The sequence below is a fragment of the Microtus pennsylvanicus genome, chromosome 22 (assembly GCF_037038515.1).
Source record: "Microtus pennsylvanicus isolate mMicPen1 chromosome 22, mMicPen1.hap1, whole genome shotgun sequence".
NCBI classification, from domain to species: Eukaryota; Metazoa; Chordata; class Mammalia; order Rodentia; family Cricetidae; genus Microtus; species Microtus pennsylvanicus.
In genome coordinates, this window is record NC_134600.1 from 31,668,055 (window position 1) to 31,689,404 (window position 21,350).

The window sequence follows — 21,350 nt, forward strand, 5'->3', positions numbered from 1 at the left end:
TTACAACTTTCTCCAACACTGCCAACACATTTACAGTGCCGTGAGAATAACTATTTAAATCCGTGGACATTAGCACTCCCCTTTGAATTGAATGCTTAGCAAAAGAATGAGATTTTTCCAGGTGAAAGTGAGGGAAGGTCTGGTGGCAGGGATAATTAAAAGACGCATTAAATTGTTTCTGTGAAAAATGAGTCCTAAGTTGGACACGGACAACAGGCTAAAAGAGGGGAAGACAGGAGAAGTTAGCCAAGCCAACAGGCCAGAGAGCACCTAATTGAGAGGGTAAATTTTCCTCGCAAATGTTGGTAGATATGTAGTTTCAGTGAAGCTTTGAAATTTTGACATTTATCGGTGATTTGTGGGCATAGTCTCTGATGTAAGTAGATTCTAAATCTTCTTGGTGATGTATGCCTACGTCATTTTTGTCTCTCCTTTACAGTGGAAATTAGGTAATTAAGGCCAAGGGCAATCTCAGGATTTACCTTATTGGGCAATAGCTACATTGCCCTCAGTTGTGGGTATTCGTGTGTCAAGACTCATAGGACAATTTCATCATGGCTCTGAGACAAGACTACAGTTGTGTTTCCTGGGTTTCTTCTTCTGGGCTTGTAACTCCTTACTACAGTGTTCGTGGTCGTGAAGCTGAAGCGTGGCTAACGGAAAATCTAAATTGAAATCCCGACAAGGGTGCCATGTGTCTGCTGCTGAGACCAGGAAGAGTCATTTTCATTAGGCCAACGATCCAGTTCTACATAAGCCTGCATAAGTTTGGGCTTGGAAATGGGCAGTGTTCTAGAAGTCATTTTGGATCAAGAGATTTGCCATCCAAGGATCAGTCAGTGTTTCCACACATAGGTGCTGGCTCTGATTTAGTTTTCCATTTTCCAGGAGGCTGTCTTGGCATTCTGGTGCCCATATTATTCATATCAAGCTTAAGTGTTCCCTGCCTAATATTCAAGTGGTTATAGTCAATGGAAGGAGGGCAAATGGAAACAACGTGGTGGAGCAGAGTCTGCATTCAGTACGATAAACACTGCAGGACCCAGTGCGGGAACTTCTTACCAACCCCTTTTCATACACACTAATTCCTGGGAATGGAGGGAAAGCTGTAAAGGCTTGGAATAGAGTTGATCTGCTACCACTAAACAGTGACAGAAGGCTGTCCGTTTCTCTGGAAACTCTCTCTCTTCTCTCTGGTTCTGGCAGTTCTAAGCTCACTACATCATCCTACAGCTAACTTCTCTACCTTAAGCCAGAGGATGCGCCTGCACCATGGCTTGACTCCCTTCCCACCTTTCTCCTACTCCCTGAGCAATGGCACCTGGATGACCTCTTTAATAACTGACTTCTGCTGAATCTGACCAAGACAAGGGAAAAGTGAATGAAAACAGGGGAGGGGTAGAGATAATCACAACCAATAGTATGAAGGAAAAGTGGAACACTGACAAACAGGGTAGAAGAAAGCAAGGTGACCTGGGAAGAAAGGTCTGGAGAAAGCGGAAGCAAAGATCAAAAAATAAAACAGCGCAATCTGGGACTACAGTAGGTAGGTGGGTCCCGAAACTGCTGCGGCACAAGCCTTGAACTCAAACTCATTGAGGAACAAATTCCAAATTTTGGATTTCATAAGGGCATAGTTCTTGTGGTCCAGATTAAAGTGTTTGATGCATAGACATTACTTTGCTATCTATAAATGAGCCAGAAATGTTAATCCTTAGAACACTGTCATATATATGAATAATTTTATATCTAAAATTATTTATTGCGGGGTTGACTTAGAAATATGATTCGCTGATGTGGGATTTCCCTCTGTATGCTGTGATTACCATTAATGAATAAAGAACTGGCTTGGCCTATAGGATGGGAGGAGGAAGGCAGAGTTAAAGAGAAGCTATCTAGCCCACTGGAGACACATGCTGGGAACTTTAGCCAGTAAGCCACAGCCACATGGCGATACATAGATTAAGAGAAATGGGTTAATATAATATGAAAGAGTTAGCCAATAAGAAGCTATAGCTAGTGGGCCAAGCAGTGATTTAATTAATATAGTTTCTGTGTGATTATTTTGGGGTGAAGCTGCCAGGAACCAACAAGTGGCTCTCTCCTTCTGCAATTCCCAAGTTCAGGTATTGGGGAAAAAAATGTTTGAGCAGCTCAAGATGAAGAGTTACCTAATACTATCACATTCTGACAGCCAACAAAGAAATATCCACACAAAAAATGTCAATGGCCGGGGCTGGAGAGATGGTTCAATGGTTAAGAGCACTGACTGCTCTTCCAGAGGACCCGGGTTCAATTCCCAGAAGTGACATGGCAGCTCACAACTGTCTGAAGAACTAGCTTCAGGGAATCTGACGCCTTCACATCAATGCACATAAAATAAAGTTAAAACAAACCATAAAAAAAAGAAAATAATGTCAGTGGCATTCAGCCAAGAAGCTTAACTAAAACCCAACCAAACCTTTAAGAAAAATTGTTTTAAAAAACAGAAAATTACACAACAAATTATAATTTATCTTCTAACAATATATATACCATAACTGAAAGTACATTATTTAAAATATTTATTGACAAGTATGATGAGATTAGAACTACAAAGAATATCTGACAGTCTTTAAAATTATGGAAATTAATTTATTCATTCCATCGTACATTTTGTGAGCCACTTTATATACTTATATGACTGGGAATTATGGAAAAGAAACAGTCAAATATGTATTCTTTGCATGGCATTGACAATCCAGTGGAATAAAAGAAAAGGGGCAAAAGGATAGATGACAGAAATAGACAACCTCTTATTATGTTCACTAAGATGTGGGATGATGATAGACCCTACGTGTCAATGGAGAGAGTTATGGATAGTACTCTAACTCATTTAGGTTCTCTCTGAGACTCTGCTGAACATTAAATTTATTGTACTTACAATTTGCCAGGCAGACCTTGTGAGCCCAAAGCCCTCTTCCAATTCTAGAATTAAAAATATTAACATAGCGTTGAAGTAAAGAATTATTTGCGGATTTCAATTTAATCAAATAAAAACATAGTTAGAAGATAATACTGTTTTCCACCCAGAATAAAATTAAGAATACCTTCTGAAGAAATGTTTATAGTTTTGTCAATTATTAGTTATTACAACCAAAACAAAGAATGCAAACCTCTGCTGCAGTTCCTTTGCTTTCAATTTAGCTTTTACTACAGCTACAGAAATGAAGATGGGCAAGGAATCATAATAAGTCATTTACAGACACCAGCCACTACATAAAGAGACTATAAATACTTACAGCAGAGAAAGATAAGGTTGCCCACCCTCCCCCCACCACCGAAATGAGCATACGTTATACAGAGGCCACTCCTGGACCTGGAAATGGAATATTCAAATGCGGACTCTAAAACGGACTCACCAACATTTTTATGCCATAATTATAAATAAGTGTCCAATATTCACAGTAAATTATAGTATGATTTAAAGAGACTTCAAAATGCTATCTTATCACAGGGCAAAAAGAATGAAAGGCAGGTGAATAATGAACCAACCCTTTTGCACAGAACTGAACTGAACGAAGAATGTACGCCTAATGGTTTTCGGAAATTCACATACAAATAAGATAAGGTCAGGGTCAGGATCCACTTAAACCCATTAAAATGTCATTGAAGCCACTGATCCACTCGGCTTGAGAGGTAATTATACTGTCTGGTGATAGAGGAAAATATTCCTAAAGAACCTGGTGGACTGAAAGTTCAAGAGTCATGAATGGTTGAAAAGTTTTAATACTGAATACCTAAGTTCTTGTTAATTTGCTAAATGAAAGAGCACAATGTAAAATGATATTATGAGGGATATTAAATATAGAGACTCGTGAAAACAAATTCTGAGCATTCTTTCAATAAACTTTACAAAATCACTTAGAGAGTATTTTACAGTATATCTAAACATGTTTATTAATGTTTCCTTATTGTGTTATATTGTCAGTTCTAAATACTAGCAGAGGGTGATGTATAAAACTAAATCCATCTATTTATACATGATCTTCAAGTTGGATTTAGTGATCTATACTGCTAGGGGATCGAGTTTTCAAAGCCATCCGGAGTTATATTGAAAGACCATCCCTCAAAAAAAATCATTTTAAAAGACAAAAATGAGAGGGAGAATTACAGTTTTATTTTTTCATTCTGAAGATAAGGAATGACGACCCAGAGTTTAGTGAGGGGTGATAGGCTTCTCTATACAACAAGCAACACTGTTAATGTTTAGAAATGTTTAAGTTTCTTGAGTGCAGTGACTTTTAGAGCAGCCAGGGTTTAAGCAAGGTCTGTTGAGAACACATGGATGAGCACCTGTGTTTCTTCATGGACAAATCTTCATAGTGAAAAAATAAATAAACAGAAACACCATGGTAAAACAAAGTAGCTGTTCTCTCCCGCAGAAAGCAGCAGGTGAGAAGAGGGCAGAGGTTTTGTTTTCAAACTGTTGACAGAAGATATAAATTCTTTGCTGCTGTGTAACTGAGCGCCCCCCTACAGTACTGGTGAAGAGTTTAGATGTGTCACAACAAGGTAAACTGTGTAGCGCTGTTCATAGATTTTCAACATATTCAGAAGACAAAATCAGTGGGCAGAAAAATATGTGGGTATGAGAACCGGGGAAGCCAGTTCCTGGGAGGGGGTCACCAAGCACTTGCCAACTACAGGGAGATTCGAGGTTGCAAACCTCATTCCCTGCAAAACAAGAGGGACTTATTTATTAATCTTGTTCTTCCCACAACTGACTACAGAACATTTGGTTATTCAACCTTTTCTTGGGACTGCTTATTGTTACTGTGATGTAATGGTTTCTATGGCTATGTAATTGATAGAACTACATTATATATATATATATATATATATATATATATATATATATATATATGTGTGTGTGTGTGTGTGTGTGTGTGTGTGTGTGTGTGAACTTCTGCATAAATATGATGTAGAGTTCTTCAAGAAGTAAAACCAATAGAACACACATATGCATACACTTGTATACACACACACTTGTATCCACACTCAACATTTGAGAATCCAGAGTCGGTGACTCAGAGATAATGAAGAACTTGTCTAAGCTCTTACAGAATATTAATTACTGTAAGGAGTATGCTCCAGAAGAAAGAAGATGTCAAATTTTAGAAGTTTAAGCCACAGAATTAACACTAAGTGAATGTATCGGGTTTCTGTAATAACACACCACCAAATGGATGGCTTCAGCAATAGAAGCATAACCTCTTCACGCCTTAGGTTAGTGGGCTGTCCAAGGTGATGGCAGGCTCCATTCCTTCACATTGAGCAAAGGCTGCTTGCTTGTTTAATCTAGCTAAATAACTCCAGTAGTTCCTTTGGTTCTGACAGTTACATGTATTGGTTGTTTCTTCACATGACCTTCTTTTAAAGATACCAGTCATGTTGCATTAAGAGACCTACCTATTGAAAAACTTTAACTCGATTAATCTACAAAGACCCCATTTCCCCAATAAGATCATATCAGAGTTACAAAGGGAGTAGGAGGTCAGCATTTTTCCCCCACGTGTCCACATGTCATCCCATAAGCTCCTTTATGAATTGCAGACGTCATCCAAGGCCACTGGATTCTGTGTCAAGACAATGGGCCCTTGACCTACATGCGGATTCCAGGTCTTTAGCAGAGCTATGTAGTGATGACCTGTGGCCCATGCCCACTGTTAGATTTCTTACATGTGACTGTGAATGGGAGAGGAAAAAGGGGGGTCTTCAGCAGAGTCCTTTCTTTCTCATGTTTCACCCCTGTTTATAGCAATCTGTGTGGCTTAGGAGGTAGGAAACAGTTGCAGACTCAAGCTGTAAATACCAAGCGCTCCTTCCTCAGTGATGGCTTAAATCACAAGGACAAAGATGGCCAAATCCAGCTAGTTCTCTTCTTGAAAAGAACTCAGATAAAATGCACCTTATCTCCTTTCACCTTTCCCCTAATCTGCTTCTAAAGAAACTAAACCATGAAAGGCATCCATACTTCAACATCAGGATGGAGGTTGTAGGCCAGAGGTGACGGTGGAGGTAGAGAAGCAAAAGAGGAAAGAGCTGACTACTGCCTGGGTAGCTGACTGCATCTATTGATAGTACGTGTCAGGAACACTGGGACTGCTATCACAGCGAAAAACAAGTTTATTTCTCTTAGACCCCCTGTAAACTAGCAGGCTCAATGGGACTGAGAGAGTATTGGTTCTTGACTAGGGCTTTCATGCCTATAGAAAGTAGATTCATATATAAATTTACCTGAATTTTACTATGGTGAAACTGAGCAGCAAAATAATTCATTTTTTTCTAGGCTAAACATGAATATGTTAATATTTCAAGGCAAAGGACATTTGTTTGTGCCTCGCGATAATAAACTTCAGCGGTTTATGAACTGGCTAATCAAAAGCTCCCAATTATAAGTCCTCACTCCATAGGCCATTCTCTAAAATATCACGAATGCCTACTTTCTTTGATACAATCATTTTTTGCATTTTAGTTTGAAGACATTCTTTTTATATTTTCGGTTCACTCAAATTATTACCCTGAATTTAAGGAAAGACTAGTAAGAGAGGAAGTGAATGCCATGCATGGGTGTGCATTTGAAGTCCTGTTAGTGAAACTGAAATGGTAAACAGACCATTTGTTATGTTTGATATAAACATCTCATAAATCTAAACCTTCCATATTCCAGGCGTGTGTGTGTGTGTGTGTGTGTGTGTGTGTGTGTGTGTGTGTGCGGTGTGAAGATAGCATATAAAAGACATACATTTCTTGGAGACTGAATGTGTCATGAGCTTAAATGAGAGAATGGGATACTTACCAACGCTGAAATCTTCCATGCTTTAGAATCCTTCCCAGTGGGGTCTGTATGGACACAAAGACAAATACTAACACCCATAAGCAATAAATGGGTGCACATAGCTAGTGCATTCTGTAAATTACTGTCAAGACTTTGAGGTGCCTATGTTGTCATAGAGGCATAATAGATCTTAATATTCTTCATCACCTCTTTTATTAGATGGAGAAAATTTTCTTTAAAGTCTTGAAATTAACATTACCCCCCCCCCCCAAATAAACACATATATACTGGTATGAAGACTGGGATTTTTAAAGACAGGAAAAAAATACCTTTGAAAAGGGAAGTTCTCCTGCAGAAATAACACCCCCATGGCAGAGTTAAAAGATGACACTCCTAGGGTCATAGGTGTGTGCATTTACCGTAAGGGAACAGGAAGAGAAACTCCAACAAAATGTCTGACTCTAAGGCCACAGAACAGTCATTCTCTCCAGGGTTTGCTCCTGAGAAATGACGAAGGCCGCTTCCCACAGTCACAATGCACCAACAATACATTTCTTTCTTTTTTAAAAAAAATTTCTTATTGAGAAAAAGAAAAAAAAAGTTTCTGCCTCCTCCCATCCTCCCATTTCCCTCTTGATGCATATTGTTAGAACACAAATACATAAAATACAACACGTTATATTGAAGGAATGCACTAAGAATGATATTTTACATTATCCTTTCTACATATCGTTAGCCACCAAGAAACCATCTTGCAACTCTTTCCTCATTTAAATCTCAGTTTATGACAGTTGTTGAAATGTGTAAGCTGGATGCATTGAGACAAGTTTTCACTTGCCATCTTTTGAACAAACTGAAGAATTTTCTTAATGGAAGATTTAAAATCATGGACTAACAATGTATTAGACAGTTACAGATTTTGTATGAGTTATTTTGAGTAACACAAATCTTAAAATTAAGTAGAGACAGAGATGATGACATTTATAATTTATCAATTAAATATAAACACAAAATTAATATTATTTTAAGTCTTAAAGATTGTGTCTTAATAAGATTTTAGTAGAATAAATCTAAAATGAAACAAAACAGAACTAAACTATGAGAAGAAATAAAACATATTTAATTTTCAGAGCAGATAATTTCTTTCCTATCTATGCCAAGAATTGCTACCAAGTTTTGAAAAGAAATCTTGCTTTATTTTTAACATTATGTAATTTTCATAAAATCTTTTTGAAAGTTTATACAGAGAAATCAAGTATATTTTCAGAATTTTAATTTTAGAAAAAGATTAAGACCTGCATCTGAAATTGACTTGAACCTTTGTTTATTTAGTAAATGACCACCAGCTATTAAAGACAATTCCAAAGTTTATGACGATTTTACAAAATCACTATAACATTCAAGTGTGTTTATTAAAGGTGCAAATCCAAACTAAATATCTTCGGTGATAAAATTATGAGCCTCAAATCTAATTACCTAAGGTGTTTCTCCACTCCACATATGTTGAAATTCCTTGCTATAAGATATTTTATTTAGGTTTCAAAACTCCACAAAACGTCCTTAAAACAAATGTTTAGTTTAATTCAGCTGTCAGCTACCAAAAGATGATGTGCACCAAACTTTACTTTTTTCTGGGTATAAAATGTACATGACTTATATTCTATTCTAGAGGATTCAGAACTAAAAATGAAAAGTTTCCCACAAATGTAACAGTAAAGGACATAGGAAAAGAACAAACATTATAGGAATAAAGAAGAAAACAAAAACTGTTGGCACATTATTCTATTAATCAATCAATAACCTTACAGTAGCTTTAATTCATATTTTCAAATAAAATATCTTCTCAAATATATAATAATTAGTAGATGAAGAATTAGAAATAAAAATCGAATATATTTGACATCAGAAATGATATAATTATTGTAGAATAGGTAGCGTCATGTGATTTATTTTGATTAGGGTTATAGGGAAGGATTGCATAGAGATCCATATTTGAGGGGTTTTGATGTGGAAAGTCCTTCAGTATATGTGTTGCTTTTATTGGTTAATGAATAAAGAATCTGTATTGGACTGTAATAGAATAGAATAGAGTTAGGCGGGGAAAAATAAACTGCATAATAGGACAAAGAAGGCAGAGTCTAGGAGAAGTCACGTAGCCTCACAGGAGACAAACACCAGAACTTCACCTGGTAAGCCACAGAAATGTGGATATACACAGATTAACGGAGATGGGTTTATTTAAGATATAAGTTACCCAGAAGTACGCTTAAGCTACTGGCCAAACAGTATTGCAAGTAATGTGGTTTCTGTGTGATTATTTGGGGGCTGAGCAGCCGGGAACAAACAAGCGGCTACTACAACAGGGTTTGCATGACGGTGGTACTGGGATAGAGGGAAGAGCATGTGGAAAGTCATGGAAGTGTGACGAGGCATGATGTAATCAAAACCTGAAATGAGAGACACTTGATGCACCTGCACTTTAAAGGTGCCAGGGAAAAAGTGAGCGACAGGGACTAAGAGCAAAGGAAGAACAGAGGGTGTAAATTGTTGTTGACCTGCGCAGACTGGGTAGACTGGAACTTGTGGTTTTAAATCAGTCTTTCCTTGACAGCAATGAACTTAGGCCTGAACAGGCCATGCAAGCCTAGCCTGTTTCTGGATTGCAATTCAATGTATCTTCTCAACCAACAAATTAGATGTTTGCAAAGAATATAGTGTATTTATGTACCTATGAACAGACTGAACGGATGATGAAATCATATGTATTATTTTATTCTTGTGTGGTCTTTTACCTGGGGAACATCTTACTGATCTCCTCTCCCCCTCTAAATTTGTTCCTTGCATTTCTAGCTATGCATTTGTCATGTCTGTTTAAGGTATTCCTAACAAATCCAAAATGGAGTGAGACACTGATTTGTCTCTCAAGCTGGCTTCTTTCCTGGCAAGATACACTGTATTTGTTAGTCCAGCCTGAGACACAACAGGATAAGTCGGTAAAGTAAGCAGACATTCTCCAAAATATTAGTAGGCTAAGGGCAAATAAAGTCCTCCAATCTATTTACTTTATTTTTCATTAAATATAGGCACCATGCAGGTTGAAAGCAGGATGCATGCTAAGTTTGGTACAGAACATCAGAAATGGTTCTGAGGGGGCTGGAGAGATGGCTCAGAGGTTAAGAGCATTGCCTGCTCTTCCAAAGGTCCTGAGTTCAATTCCCAGCAACCACATGGTGGCTCACAACCATCTGTAATGGGGTCTCGTGCCCTCTTCTGGCCTGCAGGCATACAGACAGAATATTGTATACATAATAAATAAATAAATATTAAAAAAAAAAGAAATTGTTCTGAGGACCAGGAGGAGGACTGGTATAAGTCTCTACACTAGATCTCTTTTTGCAGAGTGGATGTCATCTTGTTATGTCTGTTCTGGAGACTAAACGTGATAGCTGCACATGTCTACATGAATGTCATCTGAATTCCAGATCCTTAAGTATTGTGACCAATACTTAATACAAAAGTAGACCACTTAAACAGGCAATGCTTCCAACTTTCCAAGCCTCCTCAAGTCATGACTCTGGCCAGTGGAAATTGCTTCACGAGAATCATATGCCATTCATTATAAGAATGTGCCTGCCAGGGTAAAAAGGCTGTTTATGCAACTTAATCCTTCTTGCTAGTCAACCGTCCAAAGTTCAAGAAGAGTAGGAAATTAGTAAATTCCGAGGATTTCATGGACAAGCCTTTGGAGCATGTTGGTGGGCAATCCGTGGGACTCAGTTAGCTGTAACTAATGGTTCAACTTTTGCTTCCCCAGCTGTCCTTATTTCTTAGCCTCATTCCCCTCACCTGACACTCAGCCCTACTTCCCTGTCCGCCCCCTTACACCTCTAGCTACTCAACGGAAGTCCATATGGGAAAGGCTGAGGTAAAAACTTTCACTACAATAGTTTCACAAAAGCAGTTGCTTTCCTCAAAAGTCTAAGACCCTGGGTCTGCGTGCACATATTTAAGGAAGAAATGTTATTTAGAGACACATGTAACTGCAATTGCATTACTCAATCCCAGATGACACCCAAACTTCATTCTCACTAGGGTTATGCCTGGTAGATGCCGTAAGGACAAAGAGTTCTGATTTCGCCCTGTGATGAAAGCATGAATGCTTACAACATTCTTTAAACGCTGCTGTTGCACACACGACAGTTCTGCAAAAAAAAAGAAAAAAAAAAGGAATGGTCATACAACTGTCATTCTTTCTCATTCTACTTTACATGTGAAATACTCCAATACATAAACGTTGTAGGCTGAAGGCACTCACTGTGCTTCACATACACACACTGAACCCACTGAACACTTTGAGTGGTGTTAGAGAAATACCGAAAACCTGGGCTTGATAATTTTAGTTACTGTTTTTACTTTGTTGTGCTGGAGACTGAGCCCGGAGCCTTTAGGCAAGCACTCTACCACTGAACCCTCTCCCCTGCCCCTAAACTTTAAATTTTACATATACGTGTATTTTGTTTCAAATGATAATGTCAACAATAATGTTTTCTTTCTGGCGAGTCTTTTCCAATATGAAACCGCTGCCATTGATTCTTCTTCCTCCTCCTCTTTCTCCTCTTCTCTCAGATCCTGGAATTAGAAACCAGAGACTCCAACACAAGAAAAAAAAATGACAGCCAGGACTACACAGAGAAACCATGTCTCAAAAAACAAAACAGCCACAACAATTAGAAAGGAAGAAAGGAAGGAAAGAGGGAAGGAGGGTGGGAGGGAGAGAAGGAGGGTGGGAGGGAGGGAGAGGATGGGAGGATGGAAAGGAGGGAGAGAGAGAGGAAGAAGAAAGGAAGGAAGGAAAGAAGGAAGGAAGAGAGAGAGAGAGAGAAAGGCAGGGAGAGAGAAAGAGTGCATTCAGAAAAAGGTGTGGCTACTCTCATCCTGCTTTGAAAAAGTCAGGAATGATTTTGATATAGGAATACAAAGCCCCTCAGATAGCAATTCCGCATACAGATTTCTAGGGCAGACTTATTTGACGGGCCTGGAGTCAGAACTGCTAACCTAAGCCAAGGAAACACCGGGTGATGCCAACAAAGAAATTCAGATTGGATGTGCAGGCTTCCTAAAGACAATGCTCTTCGGGGCTTGAAATTGGAGCTGTTTTTTCCCAAGATGTTTTAACATGAAAATTGTAGGGAATTAATACTCTCTAAAGTCACGTGGGTGTTGTTCCTACATGTCCATTCATTGACTACTTTTGCCCAACAGTTTCTAAAATTAGTTAATGTTATTTCCCATCTGTAAGGAAAAAGTCAAGATAATGGCCTGAAACGGTGGTTATCACCTGGGCATGCCTTGTCAAAGTGTTTCAGGCTCCTGGGCAGACTAGGGAAAATTTCTGAGACAGTTGATGTGACTCCAGGCATTTTTATTTTATTGTTTCATGTTCAGGTGAGCCTGGGCACTAATTATGTCCTTGGTCTTGAACTTTTCTTGGCTAATGCCTATCAACATTTTATGATTCACTTAGAGGTGTGGCCAAACTGCAAATGTCCCAGGGCTGAGTAAATACCATTAAATCTCAGAAGCACATTGCAAACCATTTACCCAGGCCGGATAAAGAGGCTCTTGGTGCAAGTTTCACGGGCTGTTATGACATCTAAGCATTGTTCCACTCTCGAAAGCCTCAGGAGTAGGTGTGAAAGACACAACTAATTCTCTGGGATTTTCTAAACCTAGTTTTGAACTAAACTCCCTGCTAAATCACTGTTTGACACTCATTCATCTTGTGGTTTGTCTTGATTCCTTGAATCTTGAAGATAAAATTCTACTTTACGTGAGTTTGTATATTAATTGATGTCAAAAGCTCTGCAGTTCTCAACTGATAACTCAGTCATTTTTCTAGTGAGTCAATTCGAACTAACACACATTTGTACCAACACACATTTGCACTAACATACATTTGCACTGACACACATTTGCAGTAACACACATTTGCGCTAACACTCATTTGCACTAACACACATTTGCAGTAACACACATTTGCGCTAACACTCATTTGCACTAACACACATGTGAAGATACTGATTCAGTGTTTGTTTCTATCTGCATGAGAGCAACTGGGTAAAGTGTAACTGTGATCATAGTTTGTGATGTAAATCAAGCAAGCATAGTATTTATTTCTGATTGCTTTTTAATATGCGTAGATGTTGATGGTTTGTCTCTATGTTTTATAAACCTTGGTCAAGGAGCTGCTCAAATTTTTATTACATTTATGTTCCAAAAGATAGTTTAATCCTTTCTATATTGATTTTTGAATAGGAATACGTCTATTAAATAGAAGCTTGTCTCAAAACAATCTCATATAAATTTGAAGATAATTCTTGGAATAATAATATCTTTGACTTCTTGAATTCATTTTTTTAATGTGTAAAGAGATATACTTAAATAATTTTGCTATATTGTCAAATAATAGTTGTATTTACTGTGTAGTGGTATGACTTTTGAATATAGTAAGGATCAATTATGAAATGTAATTTAATATTTGGAATGAAATATTAGAAAATTATTCTCTTATCAATATCCTGTGCACAGAGTTCAGGTATTAGCTATGTTCACCGCATTGGGCTATTGAATTGAAAGCAAAAGTCAAACTATTCATCTGACTTGATCGATTTCCATCCCCTCCCAGTCTCTGGTAGCCACCTTTCTCATCTCTCCTCCTCTGTGAAAATCCTTTCCATTTTCACAGATAAATAAATACATTGGATATTTGTCATTTTGCTTTAGGCCTATTTCACTTACCCTCCAATTCCAACAATGTTTGTGTAAAAGGCTTTTCCTCTTTAGGAAGTCTGGGGACAGTGCACAGTGGAGTCTGTGATGTGGTGTTCTGAATCCACACGCGTTATCTCGGGTGGTTCACCTTGACAATGACTGACACCTGTCACTGGTGCTGGAGTACGGGAGGACAGACATGTAGGCTTCCTGACCTCAGATATGTCAGGTCAATATTCAGAGTGGGGATTTTTGGCTTATATGGTAATCCAACTTTAAATTTTTAAAGGCATTAGGAAATGCCTTTTATGAATTATGAATTTTTTTCATAATGATTGCACTAGTTTAGCTATCTCCTAAGTGTGCACCCTGGCGTGAACGTTTTTCCTTCTGTCTTTTTGGTCTTATCCTTCAGCTGGGAAAGGATATCTCCCAAAACTTTGCATTTGGAGGGCTCAAGTTGTGGGTGATACAGAGACTGTTCTGGTATATAGTGGAATATTATTTGTATTTTAGTAAATAAATCTTGCCTGAAAAGCAGAGGCAAAGCTAGAGCCACTCGAGGTTAGGTAATGGTGACACACAACTTCAATCCCAGGATCTGAGAGACAGAGACGGGTGAATCTCTGTGAGTTCAAGGCCACCCTGGGCTACACAAGGTCAATGCAGAAACCAGTCCAGGTGATGGTGGCTCACACCTTTAATCCCAGCAGTACGGAGTCACCTGTCTTTAATCCCAGCATTAGAGGAAATATTAAATGGGAGAAGAGGGTCCTAGGCTGCTTAGTTTGCAGTCACCCAGGCTTGGTAGAGCTAAGACTTCTCTAGCGGCTTTGCTTTTCTAGTTTACAGGTTGAACCCCAATTTCTGTCTCTTGGTTTGTATTATTCCTTCTACACTTCTACACCGGCATCTCTTGCCCATTTATATATGTTTCTTTGAGGCAATCTACTCAGGACCCTGGTCCAGTGGATACAGAGATAGCACACCTCCAAGTACAGACCATCAAAGAGAAGTGAATCCTGCAACGACACGTTAACTCAAAAGATAGACTTCTTTTACTTAATTTCCGTATCTCTCCAGTATACAGTGGAAACCAGACATTCCTAGCTACTGGACATTAGAAGTGGTATCTAGGCAGACCCCAAAAAGACATTCCCGTCATCACACACCCTGACAAAGTCTCCTTCCTAAGCCCTACTGAGCAGAGATTTCTCTGTTGTAATCTTCGAGGTGTTTTCCCGTGACAGTTTTGGTAAGACTTTAACGATTCTACTTCACTTTAGGTACACAGCAAACAAATTGCACTGGAGGTTCCCGCACACAGTGACACCTACTGGGCTGAGGCTCACAGCGACTTCTAAGCAAGCTGTGCTCACTTTACACGGAACAAGTCTTGATGTTCAATCGCCTAATTCAATGTGCTCAGGAGAAGTAATCTCTCCCCAGCCCCCATCAAAGTCAGTTTCACAGGTTAACGAGTTTTCCCGAGAACAGACTGGAAATAACTCCCTGGTCCGTAGATTTATGAACCCCAGTGCTGGCACGATAGAAGCCAGTATTCTTAAAAACAACACGAAGCAAAACAAAGGCAGACAACAGCCAACAAGAAAACAGAAACATGAACTTTCTTACAACTATGTTTTGGGAGTGTCCGGGAGAGGAAGGTGCTGGAAATAATTCAGAGTCGAAAGGTCAGCATAGTTACTGTCTTCGGGACATTAGGGAAACGCAATAGGAAACAATACTCATAAAAGGTTGCACTCCTGAGAGAAGGGAGTAGGTTTCTCTCCTCTGGCTTTAGGAATGTTGCTCCAGGGTGAAGACAAGATCCGTGCCCTTTTCAAACGGTAACTCTTTGCCTTAAAAGGATGCAGGCATCCTTCATCTGGCAAAAAATACTGCTTCGCACTTGGATATTTACAGCCTAGCTAAGCCTGCTTGCTTGCCACGGAGCCGCGTGGACCCGAGCGTCAGAGCGCGCCCCGCGAACGTTCCTTGAGAAAGGCAGGAGGACAGCCTGGCAGAGTCTAGCCTGCAGCAACGCCTTCCCAAGCAGAGCCAGCCTGTGCTCCGCCCTCCCTCCCGGCTCCTTGCCACCGGCCGCCGGGCGCTCCCTGGGTGGGGCGGCGGCGCGAGCAGATGCGACGGGCCACGCGGGGCCGCTGCTGCAGCCGGCTGGGCGGTGCGCCCGGGCAGCCTCAGCCGCGCGCCGCGTCGCTGTAATCGGACACCCAGCGCTCGCCCCCCGGCGCCCGGCCACTTGCCATTCACTCCGAGGTGCGGAGTTGAGCGACGTGGAGGAGAAGGGCTCCGGGTGCCGCGGCTCTCCCGCCCGGGATCCTTCTACAAAGAAACTCAGCATCAGGCAGTAAGAAACCAGCCCTCCCTCGGGACTCTGAAGTCCCTGAAGGTCTTCTCGGGGGGGAAGGACCTGGGGCACTGGGACGCAGGCTGGAACAAGTGGCTGACTTCTCGTGGATCTCTTCCCACCTCGGTAAGCCGGACTCAGGTTTTCAGTCCTGTTCGTTTAGCGAAACCGAACTTTTCTGGGTCTGTGTACTGACTTTTTTTTTTTTTTTTCATCGCTGTGCTCAAGTCTGGGCATTTTCTTAGGAGCCCACGCGGCTTGTGAGGAAAGCGCTCTGGAGCTGTGCCTGGCTGGAGGTTGTGGCACCTGCCAAGAGTTTAACTTGGGTGTTCCAACGCCTTCTAAGGAAAAAATTCGGTGGAAATGGCATAAAATTGTTCTTCTGTTCTCATACCTGCTGGTAGGAGAGGACCAAGCAGCCAGCAAGCACATTTAACTGTGTGAGTTAAAGGAACCAAGTTTTAGATAGGCAGATGGAGAGATACATTCGGCATTCTCAGCCCATCGGTAGGTGGAATTGAAACCAGACTGTTCTGTTAGATCCACTCTACCTGATCTACCAAGTCATGTAGACAGTTTTAAGCTCTACAGTTTATGGAGTATGTCTTCTCTAGGGGACGCGTATCAAATTATATACCGGTAATAGCAATATGTAAAAGGTACACATGTTTCCAACCTGGCTAATCGACAGACTAAGGCTGGACATATTAATAGTACTCTCCTCCCCTCTGGCTTTACCTCCTAAGTCAACAAGTCCCCAGGGGAAAACTGCTAAGGGAAAGTCACCCAGAAAAATCAAATTCCTTCTGAGTTAATTTAGGGATGGCAGGGTGAAGAGGTTGTGGAAGCAGGAAGAAGCTGTGTCTTTTGAAAATCACCAACACAAACATCTCTCGGGGTTCCTCCGTCTGTGCGGCGGAGGCATAGAGTTTCACGACTAACTCTTGCAGCATATGGACCACCAATGGGACCAGCTTAGATGAGAGACTGCATGCTCGGTTGAATTGTTCTTTTCCTTGTGCGTCTATGAAAAGAGCCAGAGCCGTTTTGATTTTTAACTGCACTTCCTTATTGAATAGAATCAATAACGTGGTTTCAGTTTTAAAAGCCACATAACGTGAGATCTGTAAAGATGCCCTCCCAAATTAAAAGTGCTTGTCATCTTACTGTACGATAACACTAGATGAGAAGTGATGGGGTTTCTTTTGTGAACCTAAACTCACTGGCATGATGAGGCGGGGGTGGGGTGGGGGCACATAGAGGTTTGTTCTAGCAGTACCTGGTCTCCCTTTGTGTTTAGACATTAGTTAATAGCTTCTATTAATTTTATAGGGACAATTTCCAGCAAGAATATTGTCTCTTTGATTTATTGTTTGGGATTTTGACAGCCCCACTCTCTAACTGATTTATGTAAAATATGCATCGGTGGATATGAGACTCCCGTGGATTACTCACCACTAGGTCATTGGTTTAAATTTGGCACGAGTCCATGGTTACCTCATCTGCATCATTTAACCGCTGCCTGGTCATCCGGATGCACTGGCAGATAACGGATGGAAGTGATTTACTAATCCGGGTTGGTGCACAGGTAGATTTATGTATGGGAACACTGTTTCAGAGACAATTAATCCAGAAAAATTAATGAGCATGGGATGAGTGCCTACCCATGAATGGGAATGAGGACTGTCTCTACTGCTGTATTTATTAGGGAGAGTTTTTTACTCATCAATACTCTATCATTCAAATGGAACTGGTCTTAGAGAGCTCAGCTATTGGGTTTCTTTGGAGAAATCAATTGAGTTTTTCCCTTGATACTTTGTTCTGCTTTGATGTCAGCATTAGTTTTATTGGGAGGATAAAGCAATTTCTTGTTGCAAAGATCATACATAGATAAAGCCAAATGTTTCCACTGAGAAGCAAAGTCATAGCACCTCCTACTGCTTGCTGGCTGGAGACCTCAAGCTGTCTTTCCCAAACTCACTGCACCGGCTACATTGCTGTCTTTCTGGTTTGCCAGAAAGTGAAATGACATTTCACAAATCTCTCATCTCTCTTTTAAAGGTATTTTCCCTTGGACATTAATTTTCAAACCAGAAGAAATGGCATTCCGGGCGATTTGTGTGTTGGTTGGAGTATTTATTTGTTCTGCTTCTGTCAGAGGATCTTCCCAGCCCCAAGCAAGAGTTTATTTAACATTTGATGGTAAGAAATTTGATAAAAATTATGAAAAATGTGTTTTGAGGTCTTGTTTTTTTCTTTCTTATCCGAATGAAAAATTAACATATTGAAGAAAATGCAATATCACTATTTAGTTCTGAAAGTGTTATAGACTACTTTTTGAATGGCATGATTATTTATGAACAATTAATGATTGCATTGGAGGAAATGTTTATGAAAATGCTTGGTGTTTTTGACACCATTTTCCCCTTAAGTTTCTTCTGGGTAGAGTGTATATTCCGGGGAGATAATACAGAGCTCCGTGCCAGCTGCCTGTGCTGGGGAGCATCTTTTTCATGCCAAACTTCAGGATTCGAAAGAGCTACATGGCTTTAGTCACTAAAACAACTCCAGTAAGTTCCAGTATTTTCTTCACAACTGGGGTTGTTCTAATGGTATTCTCCCCCTATTTCTAAAGTATTTCCCATGGTTGATATGTTTTTCTAATGAGGTACAAATGACTAAAACTATTGGGGACAATGTGTTGCCTATTATTGTATAAAGTATGGTTTTCTCAAGCGTAGAGATATTACGGTTTCAAATTTTGATTTATATAAAGGACCATAAGGTCCTCGGAGGGTGTGGCTATCAAATGTGTCCACTAGGTTAATATATACTGTTCACATCAGTTCAAGGTGGGTGGCTGGGTCAGACATGCAACCCTTATTACAGGACAGATGAACGGCATCATCTTGCGTCAGGACCATTTGCGTGTATATTATGTTTCAAATTTTTACATGAACTCTGTCGACAAGTGCTTGGTACTTTTGATAATGAACGTACTCTAAGGTTTTTGCGTAGGAATTGAAAATAGTACATTGGTTAACACTTATCCGCCCTTCCTTTCTCTTTAAGTTATAAAGTGCTTTCCCCAAGGATACCATAAACACCGAAGAAACCATATTTAGAGGTTATTGAGTGTGAGCTTCTAATTGCACCCTTAACCTTTGGGCCTGACACTTCCCCCTTAAAACCGTAGCCATTCTGCTTAGATGTGAAAAACTCGGGGGCAGGTAGATACAATGACTGCTTTGAAATGCTTCTACTTCTCTTAGATTACAAGGGTGTTTTAAGGTTCCTCTCACTCTGTCTCACAAATTGAGATTATCAAATCAGAACAAGAAAGAAAAACGAACAAAAGCAAACCTTAAGGAAAAATTGTTTTGTACTGTGAAATGGTCCCACAGACCAGATATCTAAGTCTAGCCCATTCTATTGCCTCAATACTAACCCAGATATTCTATATTAATGCTTACAACAAGTGGTTAGTCACTTAGGATATCTTCGAGAGGACACTTGAAATTTATGTTTTTCGAAAGAAGGTCCGTCGTTTAGCGCTAAGTGTCAGTACTATGGAGGAGAGCTGTTGTTGAGCCATATAGAGTGGAAGTTATAGACTTTTATAGTACTGTATGTCTAGTGTAGCCCAGGCTAGCCTTGAAGTTCTGACAGTTCTCCTGATGTAACCTTTTGAATATTATGATTTCAGCCTTGAGTTACCACCCCAACTTAAAAAGAATTATTCTTAATTTCTAACCAAAAAGTTGTGCACAGGGTTTCTGGAAACATGATTGCATATTTATTTAAACAAAGATCCAGGCCTTATTTTATTTTCAAAGTTGGGCTGTTTCTGAGCCTAGAATGGGAATTTGAAGGCATTTGGGGGAATTCTTGTTGCGTCAGAGGTCAGTTGCTTCCCATGTCTCATGTCTCTGCCTCTGCCCGCCTCTTCTTAGTACCTTGCTTGCTTGTTCTTTTATCTTGAAATCTCCCTCACTGAACTGGGGTCTCCCGTCTGTCTCTTTATGTGTAGAACATTATTAAGACTGTTCAGACTTGTCTTACGTGAAGGCCAAGTAAACACTACTGTCAATGCAAAGGTGTGTGAAAAAGAAGAACCTTTGCCTCCCACATTCCACCCCTGCTCGGGGTGGTCTGATGGAGTGAAAACATTTGGGAAACAGCGATTTATCTTTCCACGCTGATCTAGTACAAGGTCAAGCAGGTGGCTGTCAGCTCTCCCTGGGAATGTACCTCAAATGATATTAGTGAGTCACATTCCTGGATTTTTTAATATTATAAAATGGAGACTGCTATTAGATATTTTGCAAGTTTTACAATTCTTATTTTATTCCAAATAGTTTTCAAACAAATAGAAAGTTTGTATCCATGCTACTTGGATTAAGTGTTTGCTGCCTGAAGTCAGTAGATCCATAGACTCAGATATCATTGCACTATTAACCTTGATATTTTTCTACATAAAAAACTGGAATCTATAAGGGTTGTAAAGAAAGATATGGGTTCCTATGGTCAAGGAGAAAGATATGTTTTACCTGCTAGTATACTAGGCAAAGCCTTGTTGAAAAGTTTCGTGTTCCCCACAGATATTGTAGCATATACTCTTTCATGTACTACCTTTCAGGATCAGGAATCAGTGCTCTGTGATTGGATAAAATAAGTCAGTGGTCTGTCCAAGTTTATTAAAATGTTTCTGCACTTCAGAAAATGTTAGCAATATTGAATCTATATGAAATCCAATCATGGTGTTAAACACTTTAAATATTGCTTCTCTTTAAAAATGTAATAAATTCTTAAAAATAATATTTCCCACTCCCAAGGTCCCCATGCTCCCAAATTATGATGCTACCAATCTATGCAGGAGATCTTGTCTTTTTCTTCTTCCCATGTAGATTAGATCTACATATATCTCTCTTATGTCTCATTGTTGTCTAGCTTCTCTGAGATTGTGATTCATGGGCTGGTTTTCTTTGCTTTTCTAGCTGACAGCTCAGATTGTGACTGTTAAACATTCAGCTTACTGAAATAGACTTTTTCATCAAACTTTCTTTTTCTTTTTCCTAATTCTGTGGGGTCTGTAGTAATTTCTCTATTTCATTTCTGAGACCAGCATTGTGTATCTACCCCTTTATATCTTAGTTGTTCTTATTAGTGAATTATCTAATCTTAGCAAGCTGTTAGATACTCATATTTTTATCCTCCCATTTTCTGTTATATATTCATTAATTTATGTATTAAAATTCTGTTACCTAATTATTTTTGCTTGATGTTCAAAAAATTTTTCCATTGGGAAGTTCCTTGATGAAAGCATAGTTAATGAGTTTTAGCTCTTTCTTAATATAATTATTCATGCTATAGATTTTCCTCAAATAT

The 21,350-nt window shown here is 39.6% G+C and overlaps 1 protein-coding gene across 2 annotated transcripts in view; it reads left to right on the forward strand.

The window, feature by feature from the left end:
• Positions 1–15,763: 15,763 nt before the first annotated feature.
• The window catches only part of Sema3c (semaphorin 3C), a 148,584-nt gene continuing 142,997 nt past the window's right edge, over positions 15,764–21,350 (forward strand). Inside the window, exons 1-2 of one of the 2 annotated variants that reach the window (XM_075955963.1) lie at positions 15,764–16,088; positions 18,024–18,164. In XM_075955963.1, coding sequence (XP_075812078.1) covers positions 18,062–18,164 — 103 coding nt within the window. In that variant the 5' untranslated portion in view covers positions 15,764–16,088; positions 18,024–18,061. Of the gene's footprint in view, positions 16,089–16,408; positions 16,470–18,023; positions 18,165–21,350 lie in introns of those variants that run through there. The other variant, XM_075955962.1, reaches the window with a different exon arrangement.